Source organism: Antechinus flavipes, chromosome 1 (assembly GCF_016432865.1).
Source record: "Antechinus flavipes isolate AdamAnt ecotype Samford, QLD, Australia chromosome 1, AdamAnt_v2, whole genome shotgun sequence".
Taxonomy (NCBI): Eukaryota; Metazoa; Chordata; class Mammalia; order Dasyuromorphia; family Dasyuridae; genus Antechinus; species Antechinus flavipes.
Window position 1 is genome coordinate 573,379,312 of NC_067398.1, and position 23,660 is coordinate 573,402,971.

Consider the following 23,660-nt stretch of genomic DNA (forward strand, 5'->3'; position numbering starts at 1 on the left):
TCAGAAAGATTGAAAACTTGTAGGCTACATTTGTGTGTTGTTTGATCCATATTATGTTTTGTTCTGTAAAATTATTTTTCAGTGGTTTGAGTGTATATTGTCATTCTTAACAAATCATCAACTCTTTGAAGGGAGTGTCTGACCTTCTAACAGTCCCTTCAAAATAACTCTTTTAATAATTCCCGAGTGAATATCTTCTCTGACCTCTTTCCCAGGAAGTTCAAATGAAGGTAGTTAATAATTGAGCTAATCTATACCAATCAAAAGATTGTTTCTTGATTATAAAATTAATCATTACTTCTTCATTCTTACTCCACCCATGTCCCCACCCAACCCTCTCCTTTCTAAAAAAGAAAAGTTTAGAAAAATATAACAAATCATTAAGATTCTTGACTCAACGATGAACTTGGCACCAGAGAGAATTGCCTATATTAGTCAGGATATATCTATCTTTGCAGTTGTTTGAAAACAGAATTGTGAAACATGCTTTGAATTCTAAGTCAACTGGATGGTACTCAAATGTGTTTTAATTATGTTTTCTTTAGGCATAAATTTCTAATTCCACACTCAAAATAGATGGAAAATTAACTCAGAAAGATAATTGCAGCTACAGTTTAAGCAGGCTAACGCACAATCCAAAGTAATTTCAATGGATATAGATTTACAGAAATAAAGGTAAAAAAGAAAAGACCTGTTTTACCTTCACCATTTTCAGAGTTTAAAACATTAATGACAATTTTGTTCACTATCTTTATATAACAAAATGAATAAACAGGAATTAAAATAATGGGCCTCTCTAATTCTAATAATACTTAATTCATAGGTTTGTTTTTCTATTTAGTCCAATATGCCCTGCATTAAAACTTTCCCTTGCCTCTTATCTATTAGAATACTTTCTATAAAAACTACTCTTTGATTTAGTAAGTGATCACAAAAGTAGAGGATAACATAAATGGATTCTTTAACTCCTTTTATTCATTAACAAGATGTAGTTAATATGAAAAAAACTAGTTTTGACCTAAATAATTAAATTTCAAATTGACTGCATATTCATGGTCACTAAAAAAACAAAAGCATTAATACCTTATTTTTTTCAGGTTCATAAAGAACTATCAGGTCCATTAAAGACTTACCTGCTTACAGCATATTATCTTCAGCAATGAGAAAAATCTTTTCAAGTAGCCATTAATCAATTCGGAGATTTTGTGCTTGAATTTTTAACTGTTACTATGTTTGTCCAATAAATACATAATCTTATTAGAAACTCTGGGCTAACTGTAATAAAAGAAAGATTTCACTATTCCTATCTTATGGGATTTTTTAAAGATTAAAGCAAAAACTATTCTTAATTGTTTTCATTAAACTCTGCTATATAATAATTTGTTTAGTTGTTTTCAGTTGTTTCAGTTGTATCTAACTCATCATGACCCCATTTGGGGTTTTTTTTGGCAAAGATTATAGAGTAGTTTGGCACTTCCTTTTTTGGCTCATTTTATAAATGAGGAAACTGAGGCAAACAGGATTAAATGACTTGCTGAATCCAAGGTTGCAGGTGTAATAAATACTGATTTAACTATTCTCCACATACTTGCTGTATGCTATGGAGCTTGAAAAATATCTTGCTGTGTTCATCAACATAAAATATAAAGGGTCTGGATTCGTGCAGAGAATAGAAACAATGAAGTGAAAAATAAATTTAAGATTTTAAGAATTTTCAACCCAAGCTACTTCTTCATTAAGGAATCTGAGTGAATTTATTATATAAAATCATGATTGGCAGGATACAGAAAAAAAATCTTTTTAAATGTACATTACTCTTTAATCTGTACACAAGTATTACAAGTATCCATCAAAATGCAACTGGAAGAACTCATTTCAAACTACCAAAAACCTGAAGTTACTCAAGTTACAAAAATGTAAATAAATGCACTTCAAAATACATACTTTGTGAATTTTTAAACAATTTGCAATGTAAACAATTGTTAATATAATCGTACCTTTATTTACTCAAAGAAATCAACCAACAACAACCAACAAAAAAAAATTGGTTAAAATCTTTTACCAGCTCAGTCTAACTAGGGCATAAATTATGGCATAATGTCACTCACACCTGTTGAATAAACTCACTTTTTACTAAACGATTTTGTATCAAATCATAAAAGAACTTTCTCTTCTAATAGTGATTCAAGAAAATAGAAAATAAAAATCAGAAGCCAGTTTTGTATTCTGTATGCTTCTGGAGCATTTGCACTGATTGTCTTTTAATTTCACTATTAGCTCTATCCAGTTTTGTTTACACATTCATAAGATCCAAAATGGGAGAGCTATATAACATATGGACCATTAAGTAAAACTGAAATTGAAAAGGAAAAATATTAAAATTATTAAATGCATCCCCAGAATTAGGCTAGAATCTTTGCCTCTAAAATATTCTTTTAGAATGTATGTTTGTTAAATCAGTGGCAAAATTTTGGCCCTAAAGGCCAAAGGAAAGGAGGCACTGTCATAAGACTGTTGACTCATCACAGCCAATAATATAAACCATAATTTTAAGTTAACACAAAAATATACAATCATTTTGTAAAAAGCAAATTATAAATTCAAAATCAAGCTAAAATATAAGTCGATAAACAGGTAAGAATGCATATCTACTGTATAAAAACATGTCTAAAAACAATATATAGTATCTACACTTGTAAGTGCTATATACAGAATATACTATATTCAGGCTACATAATGAAGAACCAAGACCCCGTGTTTATTCCAATTTCACATTTCAGAATTCCTGAGTGTCTTACCAAAACAAAACAAAAACAAATAAACAAACCAAAAAAAACTTTGTTCTTTAAAGAGGAAAGTATCCCCAAATTTGGACATGTAACTTAGTAATATAGTTATTTTTTAAAGCTGAAATCTGGGGAAAATATACTATAAAGTTTATTTAAAGCTTAATTTTACATGAAAAAAGGCATTGCTTTTATTTTTAAAGGCCACCTGTGTTATATGTATAGTATTAGTAATTCCAGCGTTTTTAAGGGGAGAAATTTCTCCTTTTTTTTTTAAAAGCCTAATTAAATATATTTTATAAACTAAAAAGAAAAAATAGATATCTTAAAAAAATTTTTTTAAGTTGAATTGCAACGCAACAGCCCTTTTATGAAAGAACTTGTGAGGGTAATATGTCACTATAACACAATTAGATCATGAGTTTCAATTCCAACATTTTTGAAGTCATATACTGCATCAACTATTCTATAGCTTCCCTTTTGCTTTGCATATTACACAGTGTAAATAAAAAAGATATCTTAAGAGCACTTCAGTCCCACAATGTAGGATATAAGCTTGTGTGAATATGCATAAATGGCCCTGCAATGATTTGATGATATACAAAAATACATTCAACCAAAAGTCAATGTCTGTTTTTTAAAATAAAAAGGGAAGGGGAAGCCAAATGGTCCCATAATATATAAAATACTGTTTATCAGTTCCAGAAATATTTCCAAAGCAAAGGACATTCAAGAATATTGTACACTAAATTGCATACTTTTATGGTTTTTTTACCAATAAGAAAAATCCATACAGTTATTCACAGATTTATAAATTAAAAAAAAAAAAAAAAGAAGAAAAATAATGGGCTATTTCTCCATTTAAAAGGTACACAGAAATAAAATAATTTTAAAAAACAAAACAAAAAGTCACTAAAGTGCATATCTACAGGCCCCAACAGGCATAATAAATGGTAAAAAGGTGCAGTCAAAATTACATCTAGACTTAAACTCTACCCTTTAATGGTCTTCCACCTAAAAACTAAAAAATCCATTGTGCAATTTAAGAACTGGTCAGCTGGTTGTGCCATAATACAACTTTAATTTTAATTTCTAACCTGTCCATTACTAAAGTAATTTCTAGGCATTTCGCAACACATCAGGTTCTTAATAATTATATACATTTTTTGCTGAGCTCAGACAATATTGATTCCACCTCCAGAAAATGCTAGAGTCCTCTTGTTGAAGAATGAAGAGCCACTGGTGTTTGGTTTATTGCCTTTAACAATGGAGGTTTTCAGTTCCATTTCACATGCTACAATTGCTGCATTCAATTCCACTTGAGCTCGATGTACTACATAAAACATGAGGCCTATACTTATAACAATCTGTGAATAAAAGAGAAACATTAAGAATTGAAAATAATGCTTATAAGGAAAATACTCAAAATTTTTAAGTACTTAAATTCAAAGGAGAAATACATTTTTTTCAACAAATGGTTTAAGTGGGTTTTTTTTTAATACTATTACAGAAGAATTTTGAAGGGGGAAAAGGAACTATTACTTAGTAGTTGGCACAGTAGAATAGACACAGTAGTGTGCTGGCCCTGGAATTAGGAGGCCCTTTCAAATCCAGCCTCAGGAACTTACTAGCTATATGACCCTCAACAAGTTACTCCATCCGTTTGCCTCAGTTTCTCAACTGTAAAAATGGGAAGAATAATAGCACCTACCTACAAGAGTTGTTATGAGGATAAAATGAGAAAACATAACAATTTACAAGGAAATAAGTATAATTCACCATGTTGTTATAGCTGTTGATATATATTCTCATCTTTCCTTAGCTGCTTTCCTTGAGAGTACAAACACAATTCACAAATTATTGTTTTTAAATTGTAAATAAGACAAACATACAGCTCCCCTTTGCCTATCCAAATTATGCATGTTTTATGCATCAATAAACATTTATTAATACCTATGATGTACCAAGCTCTGGGCAAAATGCTGGGGAAACAAAAAAAGGAAAACAAATTAAAAAAAAAAAATCCATGGAGTTCACAGTCCAAGAGGAAGAGATCTTGCAAACAACTTTATACAAATATCTACATTGAAAAAAATTGGAGATAATCATAAGAGAAGGCACTAGCAAATAAGGAGTGGTTAAGCAGCTTCTTGTAGAAGTTGAGATTTTAGCTAGGGCTTGAGGGAATCCAGAGAAGCCAGGAGATATGCCTGAGACAGCAACAGAAAAGTCAGGGAGAGAGGAAAGTTTGAGGGGGAAATCAGGAGTTCATGTTTGGACATGATACATTCTGCAGATTTTGGCATGAGATGCCAATTTTCGGTTGGAGCTGTGAGACTGAGAGACTGAAAGAAGGAATCAGGAAAGATCAATAGACCTAAAAATGATCTGCAGGGAAATGATAATTCAATCAACGGGAGCTGACAAAATCACCAAACAAAACAGTACTCAAGAGGGGCGAGGGGGGAAGGGAGTCATGACTCAGCTTTAGGGCACATCCACGGCTACTGAAATAGTGTTTCCAATTTAAATTGTTTTGCTATGCTAAAAAAAATTTTTCCTATAAGGAATGGTGTATTTCTATAAGTGAGGAGACTTTTTAAAACTATATTTTGCTATCACAATTAGTGAAGGCTAGACATATGATTAGATTAGATTAAATTCTACATCTAAGATGTGTAATGAACCACAAAAAATGGAGGTTTAAGTTTTCAAAGAAGGATTAAAACTATGAAATCAAGAAAGTAACCAAATTTTATTTGAGATATCTGAAAATTTAAGAACACATTTGGGCCACTACATTAAAGTATTTGTGAGCAAGCCAGAAAGAAATAATTACTGAAAACCATGAGAATCACTAAGAAATCAAATCAAACTAATTTCATTTCCCTTTTTTGAAAACCTTTTTAGATTGTTGAACCAGATAAACACAGTCACAAAATCTTCATTTAAACCTGGATTATAGTCATAAATTTAGAACTGGAAGGATCTAATACAATAGTCATTTTACATCTAAACTCCTCATTTTACATATGAGAAAGAGGAGTCTCAGACAAGTTCAGTGATTTACACAAAGTCATACAAATTGTAAGCAAGAATACAGATTTTCTAACTCTAAAGTCTGTGATCTTTCTAGTATTTATACTAGAATACCTTTATAAGAAAAAAGGCAAATGTGAGCCATCTGTCAATTTAGATCAATCAAATTAGAGTGTCTCTAATAATGGGCTATCAGATTCTTCTAACCTGCATTTTTATCAACTATCAGGATGAAATAAAGGAATGCTTATCAAAGCTAAGCATAATATGCTGATAGCTAGCCTGAAACAATAGATCAAAATGAGAAGTATAAAATTTTACAGAATAAATTAGAACTTCATTCAAGCAAAACAAATAACAAAAAATTGTAAAAGGTAGAAAATACGGGTATTTTAATAAGTGTAACAAACATGGAAAAGATGTAGAGCTTTTAGTCAACTACAGACTCATGCAGAGTCACAAGAGTATAAGACATTTAACAAAAGAATGAATATTTAAATAGTACTGACAGAAGCAGTTATCAGGTCAAGAAAGGTTTATTTTGTGTCGGTCAAACAAAACCTGGGATATTCCGTATAAGTCAAAGTTCCATAAAGACGAAATGGAGTAAATCCAGAAGAGGGCTGTTAAGACGGATAATAGGATCTAAAAGTCAGATTATTAAGCAGACAAATTTAAAGAATTAGGGATATTTAACCTAAAGAAAAGAAAACATGGGCCTGAAGGGGAAGGGCAAGTTAATGGCTCTTTTAAAACATTTGAAGAACTATGATAGAAGAATTATACTTATTCTAATTTTTGAGGATAAAACTAGTACTAATGGGTAGACATTATAGGGATGAAAATGTTTCCTCAAAAAACTTCCTAAAGATTTCCAAAACTAGAATTACCTACCTTATAAAGTTATGAATTCTCATCTCTGGACACATTTCAAGCAGGTATTAAATAAGTTTTTGTTAAGAAATACTGTAAGAAAGCTTTATTTTCCATATTAAGTAAAAAAAGATAGGACTAGATGACTACCCACATTTTCAAATAAGATTTCATTAGTCTTCTACAATGAAGTGAGAAATAGCTCATTTACAGAAATCCCTACAGCTAAACAAAATGAAATTTTCATCAACTCTAAATTGACCCACAAAACTACAATAAACAAAACAAGGAATAGGAAGCCATAAATAAAATACATTGAATTAGAATTAGAAGGGAAAAGCAGTCTCCAAACTTCAGTCATTTAGTAGTTGAATTTTCTCATTAAAACCATCTCATAGCTTTTAAGTCTCCATTTTCTATAAAAGGTTAATAATATTTGTTTACATATACATAATATAATACATAATATAAATAATACATAAAAAACAAAGCACTTCCTACATAATAATTTTGTGATGTAGGTAGTATAAATACTATTTTTTCACGTTAGAGCCAAAGAGACTGAGGGTCAAGAATTACCTCTACTTCCAATTGGGATAGAACATATAAATCCAGGTCTTCTAATTCCAAGTCTGGCGCTTCTTCTATTTGTTGTGTAATATAATTTAAATATAATAATAATGGTATTATTTCAATTATAACACTGTTTCAAAGGGAAAATATATTTAGTTTTAATCAAAGAATACATCTGACCTTGGAGAAGGCACTAGCATAGCAACACAGTATTAGTTACTTGTTAGTTCTCTTCATCTAAGGAAGACATATTTCTCTAGGTCAATTACTGTCCTTGTGTTCTGCATTAGGGAACAAATAGGTAAACTGTCCCTAAGGGGTAAAGAGGTGCTAAATGGCTCTTATTCCACAAGAATCAGATTCTAAGATTTTGGCAAGGAGGAGTTTGGTTAAAAATTATAATTAATTAAAAGAGTTGTTTATCCCACTAGTCTGAAATCTGTTTATAATTCTAATGGTTTAAAATGGTCCTAGTGAGTTGAATTTCTTTTTCTGAATTGGATACATTTCTGAATTGGATAATTTTTAGTTGCCTTTATATTTAATAGAAATATAAACTACAAAAGACATCCACTGTGCTTTTAACTGTATTGTTTTGATTGATCTGGTAAATAAATGTATACACCTCAATATTTGTGTTGATAATAGGAGAACATTTTCTTGTATGCTAGCTTACAATGAACATTAGGCAATTCCTCAAGCTACCAATTTTTGTACTGGTTTATTTTCAGAAATTACATCTGTATATGATGTAGATATTTTAATGGATATTTTATTTATTATATCTCTATGTAGATATAATTTCAACACTGCAAAATACAATATTGTAGAAGGCCACAGATAGAGAGGGAACTCTGAGTAAGGTATAAGATCCTTCAGCCCAGAGGGAACCTGCTGACAACGTCACATTCGGCTCCCCACCTCCCTTTGGTATTCTCATTCTTCCTGAGAAGTAAAAGAGAATGTGACCTCTTGTGTTCTACTTGAAGCAAGGGATACTTACAATAAAAAGAGGCATTTTCATATCAATAGCAGGGTGCTTATAGTTAGCACTTGCTCAGTGTGATGTGGTGATTAATGGTTCTCTAGCTGGCACACACTTAGTGTGCTATAATGAGGTAATCATATCAAGGTATTTAAAGGATGAGAGAACTTGAAATAAACAGATTATCTTTGACCATTCTTATGGGTCTGCTGCCTTCTTCACTCCTCCACAAAGACCAGGGACTAGTCGGGCTGATCCTGAGATCCTCCAGAGAGCTAGTTTGGACAGTATATTTTGGCACCCCAACCTGGGGGCACTAGAAAGCACTACTCAGTAGCTCGAATGATTCAATCAATCAGCAAATTCAGTGGAGAAGTCACCATGACCCAGAGATAGGGTAAGAATAAAAATAGGCAAGCGGGGAAGATTTGGTAAAGACTGAATTAGTCCCCAAAATGGGGCAAATACTAAGAAAAGAGCCTCCCCCACCCCAGGGAAGTATGAAACATGTGTAAGAAAAGAGCCTCCCCCACCCCAGGGAAGTATGAAGCATGTGGAGTTAGGTTAATAGATAAACAAAGTTTATTGGTAACTCAGAAGCAGGTCACTAAGCTCTTAAATATAAAGAATGCACACTACACAATATGATAATGTGTTTACAGATTATAATATTTTATGTTCCTGGAATATAAAGGATCTTATAAATGTTTATTGACTGACTAGAATGCTATATGTCATTAAAGGTTAGTTTTTGTTTTTTTTTTCCTTTGAAGAATTAAGTCAGTTTTGCTGGGCATGTTAACTCTCTAGAGCAAACATCCTAGACAATGAAATCAAATGGGCCTTTCAAAGCACTGCTAACAATAAGCCCAGTGGAGGTAAGAGAATTCCAGTTGAGCTATTTAGAATCCTGAAAGATAATCCTGTGAAAGTGCTATACTGAATAATCTAGCAAATTATGAAAATTCAACAGTGGACAATGATCTTAAAAAGATCAGTTTACATCCCAATCCTAAAAAGAGCAATGTCAAGAAAGATTCAAATTACAAAAAATTGTGCTCGTTTCACATACTAAGGTTATACTTAAGTTTCTGCAAGCTAGACTTCAGCAACACGTAAACAAAGGACAACCAGAAATATATATTGATTTTCAAAGAGGCAGAGGAACTAGAGATCAAATTGGCAACATTTGCTGGATTATGGAGAAAGCAAGGAAGTTCCAGAAAAATATCAACTTCTGCTTCAGTGACTAAATTAATGCTTTTGACTGTATAGATCACAATAATGTGACAAGTCCTCAAACACAAGGTTGTAACAGATCATCTTACTTGTCTCCAGAGAAACATGGATATTAGTCAAAAAGCAATGGTTAGAACCAAACATGGAACAATAAATTAATTTAAGATCGGAAAAGGAATATGACAAGGTCATATAGTCACCCTATTTAACATATATGAAGAGTACATTATGAAAAATGCCAGGTTGGAAAAATCAAAAGCCAAAAATCAAGGCTGCTCAGAAAAATATCAACAAGCTCAGATATGGAGACAATACACTCTAATGGCAGAAAGTTTAAAAAAAAAAAAAAGTCTTAAGGATGAAAGGGCCGAATGTAAAAGTTGGCTTGAAATTTAACATCAAAATGACAACAACAATAAAAACCCTAAAATCTTTGGAATTGGTCTCATCAATATCTGGCAGATAGAGGGAGAAGAAATGGAAACAGTATCAGATTTTGTATTCTTAGGCTCAAAGATCATTGTAACAATGACTGCAGCCATGAAATTAAAAAATATGTGTTCCTTGGAGGAAGAGTTTAAGGCAAATGTGGACAGCATATTAAAAAGCAGAGACAACACCTTGCCAACAAAGGTCCATAAAGATCCAAAACAATGGTTTTTCCAGGAGCAATGTTTGGCTGTGACAGTTGGACTACTTGAAGACTGCAGGATCAGCACTTTTGAATTATAGTGCTGGAAAACACTTTTGAGAATCCGTTGGACAGCCAGGAGGTTGAATCAGTCAATATTTAAAGAAATTCATTCAGACTATTCATTAAAAGATTAAATATTAGCGCTTATATACTTTGGCTAAATAATAAGAATTCAGGACTCACTGGGAAAGAGCCTGATGTGGGAAAGACTGAAAGCAAAATAAGAAGGGAACAGCAGAGGATGAAATGGATAAGCAATGAACATAAGCTTAGACAGACTTCAGGAGATAGTGGAGGACAAAGTTATCTGGAATGCAATGGTCCATGGGGTCAAGAAGGATCAGCTATAATTGAAAAAAACAATGTTAACTCAATTATATAACAGTATCTTTTGCCTTTTTAAGTATCATATTCTTATTCTCTGTTCCATTATAGCAGTCACTAAATCTTATGTGATCCTGATACTCCTCAGTAATGAGTTTTCTGGTTTTCTTTCCTCAAATTTCTCCCCATTCTAGTCCATCCTATACCCAGCTGACAAATTAATTTTCCTAAAGCACAGATCTGACCATGTAACCAGTCAATTCAATAAACTCCAGAGGCTTCTTATCACTTTCCAAATCAAATACATAATTTTCTTCTTGGTATTTGAAATTCTTCACAAGTTGCTCCATTCCCTCCCTCCACTCAAGTCTTCTTACACTTTAACATGCAGTGACACTGACTTTCCGTTTCCAGACTACAGTAATTTTTACTGGTTGTTGCTCATACTTGAAATACTTTCCCTCCTCATCTCTGCCTCCTGGCTTCTTTCAAGTACCAAATAAAATATCATCTTCTGTGAGAAGACTTTTCTGATCCCCTTAATTCTAGTGCCTTTCCTCTAGTGATGATCTCCACTTTATCCCATATATATCTTTCTTCACAAGATTTGTTTTTGTGCTGTCTCCCCCACTGTGAGCTTCTTGAGAGCAAGAACTGTCTTTTACCTTTCTTTGCATCCCCATTGCTTAACAGTGCCTAGCACATATTTGGCACTTAAATGTTTGTTGACTGATATGACTCTTGGATTTGACTTCTCTTTTCTGCCACAAAGGATACAAGAGTCTTACTATTTTGAAGAATAATATTAGTAAGAAAGCATTGTAATGCCTGTCAGGAATTGGATAACATTTAATTATTTGTATAGCAGAATTTTTATGAAGCCTTATTTTCTGCTTTATATGTTATCTAGTGAATTCTCTAAGAATTATGCAAATAATAGTTCTAACAAACTCTAATTTCAGGTACTAAGTAAGGAGAAGTAAAGTTTACTCTTCAAACCACACACCTGTGGTCTGTAATTTGCTGCAGCCCTTTCAAGGCAGCAAAGAATAAAAACTGAAAACTTGTTTCAATTATACCTCTTAATGAGATAAAAAAAAGGTAAACAGCAATTATACCTCAGAGGCATTTTGAATGTTTACAGTGATGAGTGATGAACTATAGCAGAAGACTGAGAGAATACTAAGTCCTGGGGGAAGAAAAAAAAATTTTTTTTAGAATCAAAATGCTTTACTTGATTCAATGAATAAATATTCGTTAAGTTTCTCTTTGAATATTTGGACTAAGTCTGAACTTCCATTTCCACTGAAACCTTCAAGTGTTTTTTGTTTTTTTGGGTTTTTTCCTGCCTTGGTATCCACCTTGGATGATTTCTAAGGAAACTTAACATTTTAATTACCTCCCTCATCTAAAGTCTGCCAGTTTTCATTTAAAGAGGAAAAAATAGAGAAATCAGCTTCTGATATTTTAGGAAACCACAACTCTTTACAAATAATGAACATCAATCCTTTCAAGCTGTTATAGCTCCATTGAATAAGCCTGAATAGAAATGCAACAAATAAATTCTAATTTACAATTACTACAAGAATTGTCAGCCAATAAAGAATGAAAAAGTCTGACCAGAGAATAAGTTATAGATGGTTTAGTAATCTTTTTAAGGTTGAACAATATATAATTCTAAACATAATTGAATTTTTTTATGATTCAGAAGGTATTTCTAAATCTTGTAGGATCTCAAAGACATGATCAACTAATATTAAATTGTAGATATGTAGAAAATACAATTCATGAGGATTTGTTTTCCATGTATGTAAATTCTAGTAGAATATATCAAATCACATAATGACAAACTCTAATCCTAGTCTCATTTTGCTTAAATGAAATCAAATTCTGCAGAAAATTATGATACTCAAATAACTATATAACAAAGAGAAAAATTCCTGTTTCAATAACAAGAATTTCTTACAAAATTAACACATCATTTTAATTAAAGTTTTAATTAATATACAAATGTAAATATCCCAAGACCTTCTTTTATATCAGAAGCACAAATTAACTGGCTCCAAACTTAATTATCACAATTTCTGATATCAATATAATACCCAGAATTTATAAAGCTTAGTACCAACTATAAATTTTCAATTATTGTTTCTTCTGTTCAATTGATGTCTATGTCAAAGCCACTTAGTTGTTGCTTCTACAAATCTAAAAATGTCATTTAAAAGTTACTGCGACAGTTTTATTAGCTTATCCTATCAACTATTCAGTTTGGATGAGCCTCAGGAAATACAAGTATCATCATCAAATGACTTTCTGACGAACTCTTTCTGTGTGCAACTTAAAGATAGTTAAATTTACTTGTGCTGTTCATTGACAATGAATTGCAATAAAGTTAAATTAAAATACTGTTATTTTATTTATTTAATGATACTATCAAAGGCAGTGAATAGAGGTATGGATAACCTACCTTTAAGTCAACAAGATATGGGTTCAAATTTTGCTTCTCCGTCACATACTAGAAGTGTGACCATGATCAAATCACTTAGCCTCTCCAGTCAACTAAGACTAAAATGCAGATCAACTACAGATCTACATTGAAAGAAATAATTTCCACATTTGGAGGAATTTCTTAGCATTACCACTACCACTCTTCTTCCCCCATATTCTCCAAAAAAAATCAGTATCACCATAATTTATGGAATGAAAATTGTTCTAAAGATTCCAAACTAGTTGCATACCCATGCCAGAACTCCAACTGGAAATGGACTGAAATACATTACATACAATGAATATTGTGATGCTTCCCAAGACTTATAAGAAAATACAAATGTAAATAGAACTCCATCAACATCCAACTTTGATCTTTTGTTTTTCGTTTTTATCCTCAAGGAATTTGTTGAGATATTCTAGAAGCACATATAAAATATATGTATTATATGAGGTTTAAATATGATTTCAATTAAAGCAGCATTACCCAAGCAAAAAGCAAAGGGGAAAATCTGTCAAATCATTTTTATCAAAGTGCCAAATTTTTAAAAAATCAATACTAAAAAGATCAATTATTCACCCCAACTTACCTGTAAACAAAAAACAAAATAGCCACTAAAACTCTGCTCTGCAATAACATCTTCCATTGTACGTAAGGTGGTACCCAAATAAGAATTTAGGAGCTGTGTAGGAAGCAGTCCAACTGAAGATGCCATCAAATAGTTGGGTAATGAAAGGTCTGTAATCTAAAATAGTAGATTAAAAAGGAGGAATGCATTACTTAATATCATTTTGATTGAATAAAAACTTTTCTCTAAGATAAATTAAAATATCTTCATGTAAAAATATTTGGTTTCTTAAAAAAAAAACAGTGGTTGTATAAAATATACAAAAACTTTGCTATTCATTTAAACTCTAACCATCTTCATGTTTCCAATAAAACTATTATAAATATCTAAGTTTAAATAATTAGAAAATCAGGTAGCATACGCTGGTGAGTAACTTCCTTTAACAATGTATATCAGCATCTTCACAATTTCTACTCTTGGAAATTTTAAGTATAAAGTTTATATTTAAAGTAAAAGTTTAAATAAGTAAAATATCCAGAGTTATACAGCCTTTTTTTGTCAGAAGTAAAATTTGAACCCACCTCTTTTTCTAGACCAGCTGCCTATTCACTAGGTAACACTGCCTCTCAATTAACGATTAAATTTTAAAATAAAACTTATGTACATTGTTACAAAAAAGCAATGTAATCCAAATAAAAGGAATACAAATGTTATTAGGCTGTATATCATTTAATACTAAAAGTTATAACATAAAAAATCAGATTAAAAAATTGATGTTTTAAAATTCTAAAATATCAACAAGCAAATTTATAGCTAACACAACAGAAGTGATTACAACATATAGTTAGCATTCATCTATCAAACCAACAATATCCAATTGAATAATATTTACAATAGATTTCCAACAGTAAAAACAAACTCTTCAGTAAATATCATAACATAAGAATGACAATCAAGGAATAACTGTTGAACCTTTAAATTTGATCGGCTGACCAAAAGAATCTTTTTTCCCCCTCATCCTCTATAGTTTGTATAACTTTCTCTTTTGAAAAACTTAATATGAAATATTTCTTAAAATCTCATTTCTTCTAATCACTAAAAATGAATTGGCCCTATTGTTCGGACTTCACCTAAGAATTGATCCTTATAGTTAAAATGTTTACTAGATGAATGAAAATAACACCCTGCATAATTTAATATGAAGTGTGTGCTCACATTCCTTCTCCTAAACATATAGCCTATCAAATTTTTCTAAGGTGATTTAAGCTGAGCTCTTTCCAAAAATAACACATCTCCAAAAGACTAAATATCTGCTGTCTCAAGGCCAGATATCCCAGATTACCAGGTTTCATCAAGTGAAAAAAAAAAATTAGACATATTGTGCCTTGGAATGGATAAAAATACAAGAGTCTTCAATTTTGGGTAGCCACCATTCACTGCAACTAATGTAAAATGTAAAATGATGAGGACCATTTATCAAGCAACCTAGAAGAGAGATTAAAACACATTTTTAAAAAAAGGAATGCAAAGTAGGTCAAAAGTATATAAAATATATTTTTAAAAGTGATATGTAAAGATGAAGATGGGGAAAATAATGTTAATTGATCTAGGAAGGTTTCATAGGAATCAGTTTATATAAGTATTAATTTCACTAAAGCTATACAAAGGAATGCATTTGAGATATAAGAGAATGCCATGACCAACTAGAAAATCCCAGAATCTAAATTGGAATGATTTTTCAATATAAATTTATCCATAACAGAACAAAAAGCTCTTTAACATAAATGCTGAGAACTTTAATACCTAATGAAGGAGCCCACTTCACTTGGGAAAATTTCTATCATGTATTTCCACCTAAAATACAGCTCTCTGAAACAATATGGCTGTTATCAGTTCTACATTGTTATGCTAAGCTAAAAGAAATCTAATTTTTCTTCCATAATATCTGGAAGGGGAGGGGAAGATCAGTTTCCCTATAAGCCTTTTCTTCACTCAGGCCCTTTAACTAATATTGTAACAGTTTCTGATCTTCTCACCATCCCTCACTCACTGCCTCTTTAGTTGGTATAGTTTGTCAATAGAACACAAATACAAAGTAATAAATGACCATAGTGACCTATAGTATTTGAGAAACCCAAAGACCCAATTTTTAGAGCAAGAACCCACAATTTGACAAAAGTTGCTAGGGAAACTAGAAAACAATTTGGCAGAAACTAGGCGTAGAGCAAGTTTTTACCAAGATAAGATCAAAATGAGTACATGATTTTGACACAAAGGGTAATATATACAAATTAAAGGGGCATAGAAAAATAGATCTATCAGACCTACAGATAAAGGAAGATTTTACAACCAAACAAGAAATAGAGGATGATCACAGGAAGTTTAATGAATAATTTTTATTACCTGAAATGTAAAAGTTTTGACAAAAACAAAAATACTGCATGTAAAATTAGATGAACAGCAGAAAACCAGGCAAGAATTTTTGCAGCCAAGTTTCTCTGATAAAGGCTTCATTTCTCAAATAAACAGGGAACTAAGTCAAATTTATAAAAAATAAGCATCATTCCCCAATTGATAAGTGGTCAAAGAATATGAAAAAAAAGTTCTAATGATTAGAGAAATGCAAATTAAAACAACTCTGAGGTACTACTTCATATGTCAGATTGACTAAGATGACAGAAAAAAGCAAGGACAAATGCTGGAGAAAATATGGAAAAGTAAGGACACTGATGCATTACTGGTTGAGTTGTGAACTGGTCATTCTAGAAAACAACTGGAATATGTCCAAAGGGTTACACAATTGTGTATATACTTTGACCCAGCAAAAAGAAAAAGTATCACTACATACAAAGATAATAATAGCATCTCTTTTTGTGATAGAAAGAATTAGAAACTAAGGGGATACCTTTCATTTGGGGAATGGCTGAACAACATATGATATATGACTATGACAGAAAACTATTGTACTATAAAAAATGCTAGGCAGCATCAATTGGAGAATGGTTGAGTAAATTGTGGTATATGAATGTTATGGAATATTATTGTTCAGTAAGAAATGACCAGCAGGATGAATACAGAGAGACTTGGAAAGACTTACATGAACTGATGCTAACTGAAATGAGCAGAACCAGGAGATCATTATATACTTCAGCAACAATACTGTATGAGGATGTATTCTGATGGAAGTGGATTTCTTTGACAAAGAGATCTAACTCAGTTTCAATTGATCAATGATGGACAGAAGCAGCTACACCCAAAGAAAGAATACTGGGAAATGAATGTAAACTGTTTGCATTTTTGTTTTTCTTCCCGGGTTATTTCTACCTTCTGAATCCAATTCTCCCTGTGCAACAAGAAAACTGTTCGGTTCTGCACACATATATTGTATCTAGGATATACGGTGACATATTTAACATGTATAGAAGAACTGCTTGCCATCTGGGGGAGGGGGTGGAGGGAGGGAAAGGAAAAATCGGAACAGAAGTGAGTACAAGGGATAATGTTGTAAAAAATTATCCTGGCATGGGTTCTGTCAATAAAAAGTTATTTTAAAAAATGATAGGCAGGATGGTGTCAGAAAAACCTTGTAAAACCTAAATTAATTGATGCAGTGAAATAAACAAAAAAGATCACTGTACTCAATAATAGCAACTGTAAATCAAATCAATTGTGAAAGAGTCTGCTATTCTTATCAATATAATTATCCAAAACAATTCCAAAGGACTTGAAAATGGTGAAAAATATTATCCACCTCCAGAGAGAGAAATAATAAATTCCAAGTGCAAATTAAAGCATAGCATTGGTTATATTCTTTATTTTTATTTTTTTAATAACATGAATCATATGGAAATGTTTTGCATGATTTCACATGTATCACTGATATCATATTGCTTGCCTAATGATTTCTCATTAGGATAGAGAAAGAGAGAATCTAGAACACAAATTTTTTTTTTAAGTTAAATAATAAATTGTGTAAAAAAGAAAGAAGAAAAATGTAGAGTATGAAATTAAACACAAGACCTCATATATTGAAAACACAGCAAAATAGAGGGGACTATTTCCCATTTTGGAAATTACTTTTAAGCTTTTCATTAAGCTACTGTTTAATCTCTCTTCTCTACCTCACTGCTAAACTTGGGGAAAGCTATCTATATTAAATTTTATCAATAACCACTCTTTCTTCAACTGTAATCTGTTTTCCATAATCATGATGTAATCCATAATCCTATTGCCTATCAAAAGTTAAGTCCTTCTTTAATGACTTATTTGACCAATTTTTTTGTTTCTCATACTTCTTAAGTACTCTGAAATTTCTAACATGAGAGATTACTGTTTTGTACTGTATACTCTCTCTTCCCTTGGTTTCAGAAACATTTATTTCTCGAACTTCTTTTTTGCAAAATCTTCATAATCTTCCGGATTTTATAAATACAAGGGATAATTTGGCTGCTATACTTTTTCACTTGGCATCCTCATTTTTATACCACTATGTGTCCATCTCTTCTTCCATCTTCAACTAAAGTATCTCTCCATTTAGATAGCCCTTTGGTACCTCATAATTAATATAATTAATTTCCCACATTCATAGCCTTGGATTATCTTTCATTTCTCCATATCTCTCACATGCCATATCCAGTCATCAAATCCAATCAACCCAACTGCTGGAACTGTCTCGTCTTTTCATATTTCAACCAAGTACTCGTTATTATCAATGGCATAGACTACAGTAACAATCACCTAAAGGTTTTCCAAGTTCAATCATCCATCCCCAATTTTTTCTCACAAGCCGTTTCCAGCATTTGTTTTCCAGGATTTGTTATTTAGAGATTTAGTCATGTCATGTCATTTCACTACTGAAAAATCTTCAGCAACATCCTAGTAATCAAAGCCTGTTATAATCTAGCTCCTTCCTACATATATTATTTTTACATTTGATCAGTTTTTTCCTGGTAATGATACTTGGTACTATTCTATTTTTCCACTCATTATTTCTCTCTTCCATTCTTTTCTTGATTAAGTAAAATTCAATTATTATTTCTTGAATATACTCCTTTGATTCTGTGACCTTGCTTACATTGTTTTCCTAAATCTCAAGCCCTCTCTCCTTCTCCCCCTCTCCAATTTGATCTGTTGAATTCTTATCCATCCTTTAAAGCCCAAATTAAATATTTAACCTGATTTAGAGGTTCTTAACCTACTATTCCTGAATTTAAAAAATATATGTGTATATGTGTATATATATATGTATATGTATGTGTGTGTATATAGAGAATTACATTTCAACATAATTGGTTTCCTTTGTATTCATTCAAAAAGCATTTATTAACCACTTAGTATTTGTTAAGCACTATAATAAATGCTGGTGATAAAGAAAAAGTTTGCCTTTTTCTAACATGAAAGATCAAAAAGAAAATAGTTACTGCTCTCAAGAAGTTCAATGGAAGATATTATACAAAGAATTATGAAAACTAATAAAAGTTTAAATTCTGAAAAATAGGACAAACTTAAAGTAATCACGTAGCAGGAATTAAAATGAAGAGCAGACTCAGGAAAGCTTAGGGCAGGATTTTAGATGGAATTTGAAAGAAGCTAGAGAATCTACAAGAAAAAGAAGAGGATTCCAGGAACCAGGGCCAGTCAATGAAAATACAAGGATGGAAAGATGGGAGTATCATGTGTGAAAAGTAGCCATTGAAGATAGTATCACTACTACATTGCCAAGTACAGGGAGGGGAGTATAGGAGTTGGGAAAGTCAGGAAGGAGATGTTATAACAGATTTTGAATGCTAAACAGAGAATTTTATATTTGTTTCTAAAGATTAAAGGGAGCCGTTGGAATATACTGAATGGGGGAATAACACAATCTAACTTTTGGTTTAGAAGATCAATTTGGCAACTAAATGTAGGATGGACAGAAATAAAGACGAGACAGAGAGACCAGCCAGAAAGCTTCTATAATAGTCCAATCATAAGGAAATGAGGACTTGTACCTGAATGATAACAATGTTAGAGGGAAATAAGGTATAAAACATTATAAAAGGTAGAATTGAGAGAAATTGGCACTAGTTACACATGAGAGGGATGAGAGTGAAGAATAGACGATAATACCTTCTTGTTAGCCTAGGTGACTGAAAAGACAGGGTTATCCTTGACTGTAATGCAGAAGTTAGGAGATGATTTAATTCAGTTTTAGACATGATGAATTTAAGACATCTATGGGACATCCAATTTAAAATATCAAGCAGTAGGAGATGTGAAACTGGACGTCAAGATAAAGGTCATAGGAAGATAAATAGATCTGAGAAACACCCACAGAAATAATAACTGAAATTGTGGGAGCTAGGGGCAGCTAGGTGGTGCAGTGGATTGAGCACTAACCCTAAAGTCAGGAAGACCTGAGTTCAAATCTGATCTCAGACACTTAGCACTTCCTAGCTCTGTGATCCTGGGCAAGTCCCTTAACCCCAATTGCCTCAGCAAAAATAAATAAATAAATAAACAAACCCCAATAAATAAATAAATAAATGAGTGAATGAATGAATGAATGAATAAAAGAAATTGTGGGAGCTGATTAAATCATCAAGTCAAACAGAAGGAAAAATTATTTTATACATTTAAAAACCCTATTCGGAGAAGAGGTATACTGCTATATGTCAGAAAAACAAGTAAAAAAATATAGAGAGGTAGAATGAAGAATATTTTTCAATTTACTCCCTGAAAAGGTAGTTGGCAGAATTGATTTTTATGATGCACAAAATGTTAAACAATTTCTTAGAATACCTACCTGATCATGCTCTCTGTTCTTCAAGACACTGAAATATAATATGGCAAGCTAAATTAGGTCATTTCTACTTCTAGTGCTAAATACTATCATCAATTTTTTTTGCAGGCAAAAATTATATATTATGCTGGAAAATATGGTTTAGAATCTAGAAAGTTATCATTCCATGATGAACATTAACTTCTAAGAAGGGAATCAGAAGGTGTTGGATATCAAGTATAGAATTACATTATTTAAAAACTATCTTAAAAAGCTATAGATAAAGAAGTCACTTCTGAATCAGATGCTTGTATGCAATCAGATATTTAATTAGTAAGAGAAAATAAAATAATTTAAAATAAGTATACAGATATATACATCTGTAAATATACAGTTGTAAAACAAGTATACAGAAAAAATACTATATGACTGCAGATTATCTAACAGGAGCTATTTAAATAGCATGACAATTCTTAAAAAATGAAAAGGATAAAAGTAAAGACACTATTATTACTTCTTAGAGAAGTTTAATTGATGCAAAAGGGTCAAAAGGAAACCAAAAGGACATGGAAACCTTAGCCAGCAAGCACTTCACCTTCACAAAATGGCCAACAATGATATCAATAACACAAGCTTAATTGTAAAAAAAAACAAAAAACAAAAAATCAGCATTAAGGAGGAGAAAAAACTGAGCAATATCATCTCAAAACTGAGAAGCAATTATGAAGAAATAAATTTGTAAAATCTTGGCATGATAAGATCAAGCTAGATCATCTTGAAAATACAATTAAAGAAACTTCAAGTCAGAAGAAACTAGAGTTTATCTAGTTCAACCTATATCCAAACAGAATTCCACTCTACAATACTCCCAAATTGTAAATGAAATCAGAGAATAACAGTCAACCATGCTTACAACCAACATGTCATCCCCAACTCCTCACTCTCTTGTGGCCCCCATGTCTAAACAATTACCACAACCTCTCAATTCTACCTTCACACTTTCTATTACATATGCTTCCTTCTCTCCTGACATTGCTGCCACCCTACTACAGGATCTCTTCAACCCATTCTGGATTACAGCAATAGCCTGGTAATAAGTCTTCCTGATTTCAATCACCTCCTGTTTTTCTTCATCCTCCCCTCAGCTATCAAACTGATATTCCAGAAACACAAGTTCTAACAATGTCATCTCCTAATTCAATAAACTCTAGTAGTTCCATTTCATCTCTAGAATCAATTTTTACATTCTGTTAGACATTCAAAGCCTTTACAAAGCCTGCCTCTTATCTCCTTTACAACTTTCTTAAACATTGTCTACCAACCCACCATCCCAATGCAAAATGCCACAAAAAGACATTTTATAATGATTATCACTAGTAAAACAAAACACTAGGCCTCTACCACCTCATTATCCAATACATGACATAAGAAAATGAAAATGGTACTGAAAAATAAACAAATGCAGAAGAATATATTGTTAAAGGTAATATAATTTTAAAATACCTAGAGATCAATTTTCAAGATCCCAAAGACTAAGATTTTTAGAGATAGCACCTTCAATAAGTGACTCAAGACAGAACTATATGACTACTTTCTCATTTTAGTAAAGTCTAAGAACATCCTAAGAATAATCAAAAATATTTTTAATTAAAAGGAAAAGAGTGAACTCTCATAGACTACTAAAACAGACTATATCTTGAAAGTAACATTAGTCGGTGAAAAGCATAAACACAATTGTACTCCACTATATTATTCATTTTTAAAAGTACTTGACTCATTAGAACATAATCCATGCTTTAAATCTCATCTCAATATTATATCAAATCATATCAGCTTCTATGGTGGATGGAAACAAGTAAATAACCGTGTTCAATGATCTTCAATGATGTTCAATGATCAATGATTTGAAATAAGATGTAAAATACAAAATGATATTTTCTTCAAGTGTTCATCAGTCTGGGGAGATACTCTAAGTAAAACTAAAATAAAAGAAGATTATGTCATTGATGCTGACAACTACCAAATGTTCCAGAAAAAGACAATATATTATACTATCATAAAACCTCATAGTTTATAAGAACTACAGAGATGATTGAGCCCAATTTGTACTTAAATAATTTCTCCTCTGCTGAGACTTTGCTTGAAAACATGGAGTGAAGAAATTTGTTGCATCTCCCAAGGTACTTCTACTTTTGGATAGTTCTGATTTTTAACATGTTTCTATCATGTTGAATATCATGTGAAATTTGCCTCTCCATAATTTCTACTCATTATTTTGAATGCTGTCCTCTGGACGATCAAAGTAAAAAGCCCTCTTCTAAAAGAGGCAATATTTGTCTCTAATTGAAGCCTTAGGAAACTACTATAAGTTTCTTAGCAAAACTTGTAACAATGCCAAATAAACTCAAAATAGAATTGTAATGGGCTGAAGCTCGAGTTGATGCACTGAGGTCCCAAGGACGTGAGGCTAAATAGTAATTGGACCATACTCTATTAATATATATGCTTGGAGAAAGAATGGCCCTGCCCACTCTTTGTGCAAGTCCTGATGTGTTGTATAGGAAATAACAATATTGCTGGGTAGAGGCAGAGGGGCAGAGAGAGAAGCGGAAAGAGACTGCTGGCTGGAGTCTTGTTGCAACTGTTCACATTGCTAATACCCCTTCACCTCAAAAAGAATAAAGATTGAAGATTTTCCTTTAACCTGAATTCCTGACTTCGGCTGATTTTAAAATACGCAGTCATCACACAGAATGAATGAAAATGCTTACTCATAATAGTACATGAAGTTAGAATAAGTTGGTTGGGTTAGTCTATCAATATATTGATATTAAACAAGCAATCTTAGTGGCTTAGACCTAGAGATTGACTGAATCGTGGTTGAGCGTGGTAAACCAAGCTTTCAATGATGTCAAACTACACACTACTAAAAACCACAAGTAACCTCAAAATCACAAATAGGTACAGTCTGTAGCATGTTATCAATGAAAAATTCTTGTGTACAATTTTTTAAATGTTTTTTGGAAGTATACATGGCTATGAAAGAAAGAAGGCTGCTCATAAACAAGTAAAGTCAGAGATAAACTGAATAAGTTACTATGATAATCTCTCTCTCTTTTTTTTTAATCTATTGAGTTAGGTGGATTGGCAAAAGAATATAGGGAAAAATTGCACAAGATAACCAAAGACATGGAGAAGCTGGTATCTATATAATGGTAGGTATTCAACAAATGTTTATTGTGTTAATGGAGCCAATCTTTATATGGTTAAACCACAGATCCATTTTATCATGAAAACATCCCTGAACCTAGGATTTTCCAGGGAAAACATC

At 31.9% G+C, this 23,660-nt stretch overlaps 1 protein-coding gene across 1 annotated transcript in view; it reads right to left on the minus strand.

Annotated features, from left to right (window-relative positions):
* Positions 1-1,728: 1,728 nt before the first annotated feature.
* Positions 1,729-23,660, minus strand: part of TMEM64 (transmembrane protein 64) — a 33,301-nt gene continuing 11,369 nt past the window's right edge. The window contains exons 2-3 of the mRNA XM_051970822.1: positions 13,591-13,746; positions 1,729-4,153 (exon numbers count right to left, since the gene is read on the minus strand). Of these exons, the coding sequence (XP_051826782.1) occupies positions 3,962-4,153; positions 13,591-13,746 (348 nt within the window). The 3' untranslated portion in view covers positions 1,729-3,961. The remainder of the gene's footprint in view (positions 4,154-13,590; positions 13,747-23,660) is intronic.